At 45.7% G+C, this 10,834-nt stretch overlaps 1 protein-coding gene across 2 annotated transcripts in view; it reads left to right on the top strand.

Moving 5' to 3' along the window:
- Window positions 1–8,200: 8,200 nt before the first annotated feature.
- Window positions 8,201–10,834, top strand: part of tmem260 (transmembrane protein 260) — a 28,765-nt gene continuing 26,131 nt past the window's right edge. For both annotated transcript variants that reach the window (XM_041276387.1, XM_041276389.1), the window contains exon 1: window positions 8,201–9,357. In XM_041276387.1, coding sequence (XP_041132321.1) covers window positions 9,228–9,357 — 130 coding nt within the window. In that variant the 5' untranslated portion in view covers window positions 8,201–9,227. The remainder of the gene's footprint in view (window positions 9,358–10,834) is intronic.

Below are 10,834 nucleotides of genomic sequence, written 5' to 3' on the forward strand. Positions count from 1 at the left end.
CAAACACTCATTCAAGGGCTCTGCTCCAGCGTGCTTGCTTTCGTTCAAGGGCTCTGCTCCAGCGTGCTTGCTTTCGTTCAAGGGCTCTGCTCCAGCGTGCTTGCTTTCGTTCAAGGGCTCTGCTCCAGCGTGCTTGCTCTCAGGGGTTCAGCGTGCTTGCTCTGGTTCAGGGGCTCTGCTCCAGCGTGCTTGCTCTCGTTCAAGGGGCTCTGCTCCAGCTGGGGCTCTGCTCCAGCGTGCTCTGATTCAGGGGCTCTGCTCCAGCGTGCTTGCTCTCAGGGGCTCTGCTCCAGCGTGCTTGCTCTGATTCAGGGGCTCTGCTCCAGCGTGCTTGCTCTGATTCAAGGGCTCTGCTCCAGCGTGCTTGCTTTCGTTCAAGGGCTCTGCTCCAGCGTGCTTGCTTTCGTTCAAGGGCTCTGCTCCAGCGTGCTCGCTCTGATTCAGGGGCTCTGCTCCAGCGTGCTTGCTCTCGTTCGAGCGGGGGGTTGTTTTTTTGCTGTCCTGATCATGCCTCTGTCCAGGAGCTCTGAAGCTGGTTTTATTTTAACCTCTGTATGAGTGCTGGTGCACATCAAAAAGCTTACTTTACTTTACTAAATAAAAAACAAACCAAACCTGCATTCATGTGTGGCTGCTTCCAGAGAGGGAGAGACAGGGACAGACTGACAGTGTGCTGGAGAGTTAAATGTGGGAAAACAATGAATCTACGATGCTACACCCAGGAAGCTGTAGTTGTAACACGAGAGTCACACTGCGGGTATGGCTAGATGAGCTTCACAAATGAACATAATTCAAGATAAACAGCTCTTGTGTGAAGGATCTGTAATGATTACAGAGTGAGGCTCGTGTGAAGGATCTCTATTGATTAGAGCGAAGCTCTTGTGTGAAGGATCTCTATTGATTACAGTGAGGCTCTAGTTTTTATCAATGCTGTAGTAGATTTTTTTTCTGCAGCACTGAAATCAGGACCAGAGGACACAGCTGGAAAACAAGTGGAGATAAACTTAGGAGAGAGGGGAGGAGACCACTTCAGACAAATAGTGATGAGGTTGTGGAACGGGTTACCTAGTCATGCTGCTTAGTCAGAGTCACTAGAAGCCTTTCCGCCCCCCCCAGCTCTCTCACGCACAGCCTCTCAACTCTGGCTCACACACACGGCTCCTCTGAAGGGAAAGACAGCTGACAGCCTGGGAAGCAGCTGAGGATTGTGATTTCACTGGGAGAATCCTGAAACCACAGTGAGCAGCGCAGAGAGCTTAGAGAGAGGTGGGGGCTGGAACGCCCCTGTGTGACACTGAGAGGTACTAAATGATCCTCCTGTGGCAATCTGCTGTACTGCAGATCAGATGATATTTCCTTGCTCGTTCTGTGAGACTGACGGAGCTATGGTGCCCTCCAGTGGTATTGTGCAGTACTGCAATGCTTCAGCTCATGGTTCTGTACTGGGGATCTGGTGCGGAACAGACTTTGGCTCCCTCTTGAGACAGTGAGCGGTACTACAGTCTGGAGACTGAATTATAAAGCCCGTACTCAACTTACTTGTTTTTATATTAATTTTTTTTTCTAAAGACAATTTAATCACACTTAAATTATTATTTTTTCTAACACATCTGAAAACGGGACACTACTTGTTTAATGTCATGTCACAAAATCAGCCCCAGCTTTGCAGAACTGCTCCTGTAACCGTGTTCTATTTCGTGTTACTGTTAGAACTCCTTTATAAATCCCTTCTCATTAGGCTTGTATCGGGAAGAGATGGGTTTTTAATGGTGGGCGGGGAGGTCCAGTAATCTGCGGGTACATTTTAGGTGCACATTTGCAGGTAAAGCAGTTTTAATGTTGGGCTGAAAAGTTCTGCTTTTTCACGTTGTCCGAGTATGGAAACCTCTCGAGTCTGCCTCGTTGCTGTTCTGCTTGATAACCACAAGAGGGAGCCCGCGCATCACATCTCAATTGTGACTAGAAATGGAGGTAACAGTTTTCTGGGGTGGAATATGCAAGCAGCGAACACAGTAGCAATCTGTTCAATTAAAAATAATAATAAAAGCTTTATAAACTTTATAAATGGCTATAATATAAATGGATATAATGACTTTGCTTACTGGTTCAAGCGCAAGCGAGGAGGCGTTAACATTTAGGACTTCTTTTCTCTAACTGCGGTTTTTTCACATTATTTTATATCTGCTTCTCTCCAACCAGACAACAGCAGCCTGCTTTGAGTCTGCTTCTCTCCAACCAGACAACAGCAGCCTGCTTTGAGTCTGCTTCTCTCCAACCAGACAACAGCAGCCTGCTTTGAGTCTGCTTCTCTCCAACCAGACAACAGCAGCCTGCTTTGAGTCTGCTTCTCTCCAACCAGACAACAGCAGCCTGCTTTGAGTCTGCTTCTCTCCAACCAGACAACAGCAGCCTGCTTTGAGTCTGCTTCTCTCCAACCCAACAGCAGCCTGCTTTGAGTCTGCTTCTCTCCAACCAGACAACAGCAGCCTGCTTTGAGTCTGCTTCTCTCCAACCAGACAACAGCAGCCTGCTTTGAGTCTGCTTCTCTCCAACCAGACAACAGCAGCCTGCTTTGAGTCTGCTTCTCTCCAACCAGACAACAGCAGCCTGCTTTGAGTCTGCTTCTCTCCAACCAGACAACAGCAGCCTGCTTTGAGTCTGCTTCTCTCCAACCAGACAACAGCAGCCTGCTTTGAGTCTGCTTCTCTCCAACCAGATAACAGCAGCCTGCTTTGAGTCTGCTTCTCTCCAACCAGACAACAGCAGCCTGCTTTGAGTCTGCTTCTCTCCAACCAGACAACAGCAGCCTGCTTTGAGTCTGCTTCTCTCCAACCAGACAACAGCAGCCTGCTTTGAGTCTGCTTCTCTCCAACCAGACAACAGCAGCCTGCTTTGAGTTCAAGATTGTCACGATGAACGTGAGGCAGCGTCCAGTCTCTGTAGTCGTGCGTTTCCCAAAAAACACAACGTGAACGTGCATCGTTAGGGTTTGAAGAGGCTTTGTTGGGAAATACATTTGACCCGAATGCGTACAGTCCGATGTCGCCTATATCGGCCTATATTATAAACACACACACACACACACACATGATATATATATATATATATATATATATATATATATATATATATATATATACACAGAAGATATATTTACTATTAAAAGATAATTTCGTTTGCTTGTAAAGCCAACGAAAAAATGCACCACTGGTTGAATTTGAAGTATATAAAAGTAAGTAATATATATATATATATATAATATATATATATTATATATATATATATATATACACATACACACACACACACTAACCCAAAATGAGGTAGAAACATGAATGAAAGAAGTAGACGCAAGGATCTATTATGCTGTGAGAGGGAGGTGGAGAGGGGTTACTGCAGCGAGGCGCGTCTCTGCGGAGGCGAGGCAGGGTTGCTAGTGGTGATGGCGTCTTGTCTGTTCCTGGCAGGGGCGCAGAGGAGAGCCAGCGCAGTAATTAAAGCCCGATGACGGCTGTTTTGCTATCGATTAACTTCTCAATCTGACCCCCGTGAACAGGGCTGGGGGCCCCGCTGGAGCGATGCCACAGGTGTCTGCGGGCTGCGGGCGGCGCGCTGTGTAATCGCACTGATTTCCTCCGTCACACTGCAAGCTTCTGAGGGAATGATATGCAGATCACAGTCTGCAAATAAGAGATAGTTGTTTTTTTCTTAAATATATGAAAAAAAAAATAGAACACGCACATACACAACAATCGCATGCTTGTCCTCGTGTTTTTAATTTTTTTTTTTTAATTCAGTCAGTTCGGCAGTAATTTTAATCTTCCGGCAAATTATACTGGTGGGGGATCGTGGCGAGCGTTGGATGCTTGTTATGAATTCACAGACTTATCTATCTTGTACAATTAGTCACTGTTTGCCGCCTGAAAATGCCTTATTCATTATCCCCAGCGGTTACTGAAGTTTCGCTTAGCCCCTTTTTAGTTTGAAATGTTTTGTGTCAGAGGTCGCCGTTTTGTTTTTGGTCCGATATCAAACCGGGCTCGCCAGCGACATGAAAGGTGTCTCGAAGTCTGTTTGATTCCTCCCCCCTCTCCCCTCTGCTTGATTTCAGCAGCAGCGGGGTCCTTCGCAGTTTATAATACCTTTTCATGGTGTAATTGATGATGTTTCGAGCGGTTATAGAAACACGCTCGACACAGAGCGCTATGAATATTAAACGATACGTTTGATTTCATGCTCTGCGTTAAATTGAGCGCGTCTTGCACTTCCAGCCCCTCAGCCTTCTCGTGCAGGCAGCTGCTATCCGCATCAATCAAATTAAAAACGTGTATTCTGTATTTAGCTTATTTGTTTACCCTGAATCATCAAAGCTCAGGGACCAGCTTGCTTTATTTAAATGACGCACTTCAGATGGTTCTAGTTTGTGTTGCTCCAATATTTATATATATTTTGAATAATTCTGCCTGTACCCCTCTCTCAGCTTGCTTGAAGAACCCTAAATGCCCTGTATGAAACACCCAGAGACACTTCCTGGGGCGAGACTGAGCGTGCCCGTGTGTGCAAGGGATCATCTTCAGTTCAATACTGCTCCTATATCAGCATGATGTTGCTAGCATGTAATCTTACCTTTTTCATTTCCTATTAAATGTGTTCAGTACCATTCTCTGCTGTTGGCTGTGCTCAGATCATTTCTAAACCATCACATTGTATCAGTGTTACTTCTAATAAGCTGTGCGTTGAACTCTTAATCGTACTGTATTTACAGGGCATAAGAGCTTCCCACCAAGGGGGGGTCTCGCCCATCTCTGGCTCCGTTCACATGCTCCAAACTGGGCTCCAAAGCTTTTTGTTTCCCAGCTTGTCATCTTCCTCCTGTGCCGTGTTCCTGAGAGCGCTTCAGAGGAAACTATCCGCTGATCAGAGCAGGTGGGTGGAGTCCTGTTCATAGTAAACACCCGGACAGTGTTCATTGAGCTGGGGAGTCCTGTTCATAGTAAACACCCGGACAGTGTTCATTGAGCTGGGGAGTCCTGTTCATAGTAAACACCCGGACAGTGTTCATTGAGCTGGGGAGTCCTGTTCATAGTAAACACCCGGACAGTGTTCATTGAGCTGGGGAGTCCTGTTCATAGTAAATACCCGGACAGTGTTCATTGAGCTGGGGAGTCCTGTTCATAGTAAACACCTGGACAGTGTTCATTGAGCTGGGGAGTCCTGTTCATAGTAAACACCCGGACAGTGTTCATTGAGCTGGGGAGTCCTGTTCATAGTAAATACCTGGACAGTGTTCATTGAGCTGGGCTGCTATTTGTTTTGTTTTGCTCAGGAATGAATAATAATAAAAACCTCTTGCTCAGTGCCTGTACCACTACCTCTCTCTTCCTCCCCCTCACTCTCTTTCTCTCTTCCTCCTCCTCACTCTCTCTCTCTCTCTCTTCCTCTCTCTTCCTCTCCCTCACTCCCTGTATCTTTTGATCTCTCTCATCTATTTTCCCTCTATTTTCTGGCTTTCCCATATCCCCCTCCTCCTCCCCTACCTCTTTGCTCATCCTCCTGTCCCTCCTTCCTGTTCCTCACCCTTCTTATCTCCCTCTCTCTGCCCCCCTCTGCAGTGACATTCTCAGTGTGAAGAGGGGCCACATTTCTTTAATTCTGGAGTCACTGCAGAGTGGTGTGAATTCGATCTTGATCAGTTGAAGTGAGTGGATTGATTGCTCCCACTTGAAAGGAGGGCTGCTGCAATGGAAGCAGTGAGGCTCTTTCTCTTCTGTGTGCTTGCATGCATGTGCACATGTCATCTTGTGTGTGCTTGTACATACATGCACGTGTGATCTTGTATGTCCTTGTATGCACGTGTGATCTTGTGTGTGCTTGTACATACATGCACATGTGATCTTGTGTGTGCTTGTACGCACGTGTGATCTTGTGTGAGCTTGTACGCACGTGTGATCTTGTGTGTGGCAAATGGCAAATCCAATATGCCGACTTTACACAACGGCAATGATCTCTGATACAGCCTGCCTGTGCCTCTTAGGAAGAAACTGCATCACAGACAGACTCCACAGCTCTAGGAGTCTGCATGATAATTCAAATGAAATGTAATTCCACACTGCAATACAGTGGCTTGAGTTTGAAGAGACACCAGTCACTCTCTGTGTTGCACGTTTTCATTAGAAGCGGTTATTTGTTTGCATCCCGGACTCAATAAGATACAGTAACACTTCCAGCCCTCGTCTTATCTAGATCCTAAAAGTGTCCCACCGAGAAATTTGACTGAGTGCCACAGACTCTGCATCCCTTAAACACTGCATCCTGGTGAGCTACCATTGATTCTGAATCTGCATTCAGTTCAGAGTTAGTGGCTCCCACACCCTTGTCTCTCACTCATCCTCTCCCTTGTCCTGCACAGGCGGTCATTCAGTCTAGATAATGAATGCAATGCCACAGCACTTACTGCTCTCTGCTTGCTAATAGCCCCGCACCATATGGAAACCACGGCTTTGATCCATTTGGGTAAGTCCTGTCCTCGGACAAGCCCCAGCACTAACATAAAAACTCTCCCTTAATTTACTGAGTGCCGAGCGCATCAGCGGGAGGGATTGAGAGACTGCTAATGCAGACCGGCACAAATAAACCCCCTCGCTGTGCAATAACTGGGGAATCAGAAACATCTGCTCTACCAACAGAGCTAGCCAGAGAAACACTTTATTACATTGTGCGATATGAACCTGAGAATCAGAGACATCTGCACTACCAACAGAGCTAGCCAGGAGGCTGCTTAACACTTGTAAAATGCCAGTGAAGAGAGAGCTTTCACTTACAATGTCTTTCTGCTGGAAAATGTAATTTATACAAATGACTCAACAGAATACACCAGTTTTAAAAGTCTGCATGTTGACATCAGTGTCGTTGCTGTGCTCAAACTTCTCTTTCATTCAGAGTTCTTGAAAGTGCTGGAGAAACATAATCACTCCTGCTGAAAACAACAGACCAGCTTCGAAACGTTGAAAAACAGATAGATAAACGAACAGAAGCAACCAGGAATTGGAAGTGGATTGTTTCAAAGTAATTTGTATTGGTTACAGTGTGTTTGAAATGTGTGTCTTCAACTTTAAACACCAGCTTTGAATTCCTGCACGTTTGGGTTCCCCTATATTGACTGGGGGGGCTGAGCTTCATGTAGGGGGTAGAGGGGATGAGAATGAGCTCTTAAACAGCTGCACTGTCGCTTTTAAAGATGTCACAGAGTAATAACACTATGTAACACAATTTTGTTCCTGGGTAGTAAGTGTTATTTCCTAATTGCTTATGCCTCAAAAGTATAGAAAATGGCTATTATTCCCCACAAACTTTGCTTTTGTGACCAGGACAGTGATATTTCAAAATATCACTATTTCCAATGGGAAAACGGGCAAATGTGTGTCTTTTCGTTCACATAAAGTCAGAAAAAAAACAACATATGAATCCAAAGTAACATGTATTTATACTAAAGTAATACAAAGATGACTACAAAAGATTTAGAAGCGAGTAGTTTTTCGAGATTTAGTGGGAGTTTTTCTGTATTTACAGTATAATCGTAAATCTCGAAAAACTAGTCATCTTTGTATTACTTTAGTATAAATACATGTTACTTTGGATTCATATGTTGTTTTTTTTCTGACTTTATGTGAACGAAAAGACACACATTTGCCCGTTTTCCCATTGGAAATAGTGATATTTTGAAATATCACTGTCCTGGTCACAAAAGCAAAGTTTGTGGGGAATAATAGCCTTTTTCTATACTTTTGAGGCATAAGCAATTAGGAAATAACCCTTACTACCCAGGAACCAAAAACCAGAGGTGTTCCACGGTGTAATGGTTGCAGAACAAGGCCCTGCTGCTGGTGCTGGTCTGCGGCTCTCAGCGAGGCGTCACCGCTGGCAGGCAGGGGGCAGCACTGAGCCGAGAGCGCCGGCATTCAGAAAGCGGCTGCAAACCCGTGGGTATACCATGTGCCATCCAACCGGGGGGCGGACGGACGCACACAGACACTATAATTTACATCCAAATGCACGCTACAACTAAGAACATTCACTAAACACGTTATCACAAACAGAGAGATTAAAAAACAGCGGTATCCTTTATTTTTATATCGGATTTTCTCGAGACGACATAACAGCAGACATTTAGAAATCCGCTCCCTGGAATGTGAATGGAAGAGCCAGTCCCGGAAGTGGAATTGATGTATTTTCTCGCCGTGTTTCCTAACAGGTTTGCGCAGTTATTCAGCTGCGCTGCAGTGAACATGATCAATAGAAATAACGAGATCAATCGAAATAACGAGATCAATCCAAACCGCGATCAATCGAAATAACGAGATCAATCCAAACCGCGATCAATCGAAATAACGAGATCAATCCAAACCGCGATCAATCGAAATAACGAGATCAATCCAAACCGCGATCAATCGAAATAACGAGATCAATCCAAACCGCGATCAATCGAAATAACGAGATCAATCGAAATAACGAGATCAATCCAAACCGCGATCAATCGAAATAACGAGATCAATCCAAACCGCGATCAATCGAAATAACGAGATCAATCCAAACCGCGATCAATCGAAATAACGAGATCAATCCAAACCGCGATCAATCGAAATAACGAGATCAATCGAAATAACGAGATCAATCCAAACCGCGATCAATCGAAATAACGAGATCAATCCAAACCGCGATCAATCGAAATAACGAGATCAATCCAAACCGCGATCAATCGAAATAACGAGATCAATCCAAACCGCGATCAATCGAAATAACGAGATCAATCGAAATAACGAGATCAATCCAAACCGCGATCAATCGAAATAACGAGATCAATCCAAACCGCGATCAATCGAAATAACGAGATCAATCCAAACCGCGATCAATCGAAATAACGAGATCAATCCAAACCGCGATCAGTCTCATCGTGCATCGCTAGAACTGTGTTTCAGATAGCGAGCGCTAACACCTTACTGCTCGGGGTCTGTATTCCTCCAGAGAGCCCCCAGCTGCACCTGCAGGAGTCGCCTGTACAGCAAGTAACACTACGAGTGTTTCATTACAAAATACAATGCAACTACACTTATAGGGTGTGAGTTACGGCATTGTTTGCGCAGAACCACCACCTTCTATATATAACATTTAGAGTATAGTAATTGGACTTTACCAGCTGGCTGCCTGGCTCCGTCCTCTTCGCTGTTGCAATGAGCAGTGGCACAGCGGCGGCGGCGGGGGGCTCAAGGGATGCTTGGCTGTTCACCTGCGCTTCTTTCGCCTGCATCACGGCGCTTTACCTGCCCGGGGTGCAGCGATCCGTGGCGGGCGGAGACTCAGGTACCGGAGCACAGTTAATCACCTCTTATTTCATTTACAAACTCTTACTTCTTGACATCCGATAAACAAAGGCAGCCTCGTTTTCAGAGGCCCCGCGGTCATTTTACACGTCGAGAGGTGACTGTGAAACACAGACCCGGCGCGGATTCTTTAAACGCTTTAAATGCTTCTGCCCCACTTTTATTTTCTTCCAAAAACGTAAACATCGCAGGGCAAGAGTTTGAACGGACCCTTAGTGACCCGGGATACTTTGAATTGTGTGTGTTTAAAAAGTGCACTTTGTGTAACCATGGAGACCTCCCCCCCCCCCCCTCTGTGCTGGAGGTCGCTTCAGTTTGAGCCGGAACGGGGGGGGCGATGCAGAGCTGCCTCTCGGGTCCCTCTCCGCTCTTCTGCGTTTGAAGTGCTGTATGATTAGCATACACGAAGCAGCATTATCCCGGCATGTTGAAGGAACTTTGTCAAAGTGCAGATAAAGCTGACACAAAGTCAAGATTATGCTAATAAGGAACACATTCAGAACTGAAAAAAAAATATAATATATATATATATATATATATATATATATATATAGAGAGAGAGTCAACTTCCCAGCTGAACGAAACGGTTAAAGATGTCATTTACCTTTTTCCCGTTTAACGAAAGGAAATCTTCGTTCTAGTAGCTCCTCAGAGAAACTCCGTGCATCCCAGCCTGTGTAACACTGATATGCTTCCCTACAGTCAGCCTTGGGGAGTCTTTCCAGAAGCAGTTTTTTGTAGTCAGTAACCTGGGAAATAGGGATCCAAGCAGATGCAGCACTGTAGACCTGTGCAGAGCAAGCACCAGGACGTGCAGGGTTGCATTGTAAATGTTATGTCGCATTAAAGATAGTGATTGATGCACTCTGTTAACTAAGAACCTGTACTGATTAACAGTGCGCTCCCATCGCGATTAACAGCACGTGGCTGCTCCTGGTTCCTGGAATGCCAGCATTTGTCTTTCTCATCTCTGTCTCTCCCTCTCTCCTCTCCCTCTCCTTCTCTCTGTATCTTTTCTCATCCCTCTGTTTCTCTCTCTCCCTCTCTCTGTCTCTTCTCATCCCTCTCTGTCTCTCTCTCTCCCTCTCTGTCTATCCCTTCTCACCCTCTCTGTCTCTCTCTGTCTCTCACTCTCTGTCTCTCTCTCTCCCTCTCTCTATCTCTTCTCTCCCTCTGTCTCTCTCTCCCTCATCCCTCTCTCTCTCTCTCCCTCTCTCTCTCTCTCTTCTCACCTCTCTCTGTCTCTCTCTCTCCCTCTCTGTCTCTCTCTTCTCATCCCTCTCTGTCTCTCTCTCTCTCTCTGTCTCTCTCCCTCTCTCTCACTCTGGGTCTCTCTCTCTCTCTCTCTCTGTCTCTCTCTCTCCCTCTCTCTCTCTCTATCTCTTCTCATCCCTCTCTGTCTCTCTCTCTCTCTCTCTGTCTCTATCTCTTCTCATCCCTCTCTCTCTCTCTCCTCT

The sequence above is a fragment of the Polyodon spathula genome, chromosome 17 (genome assembly GCF_017654505.1).
Source record: "Polyodon spathula isolate WHYD16114869_AA chromosome 17, ASM1765450v1, whole genome shotgun sequence".
Taxonomy (NCBI): Eukaryota; Metazoa; Chordata; class Actinopteri; order Acipenseriformes; family Polyodontidae; genus Polyodon; species Polyodon spathula.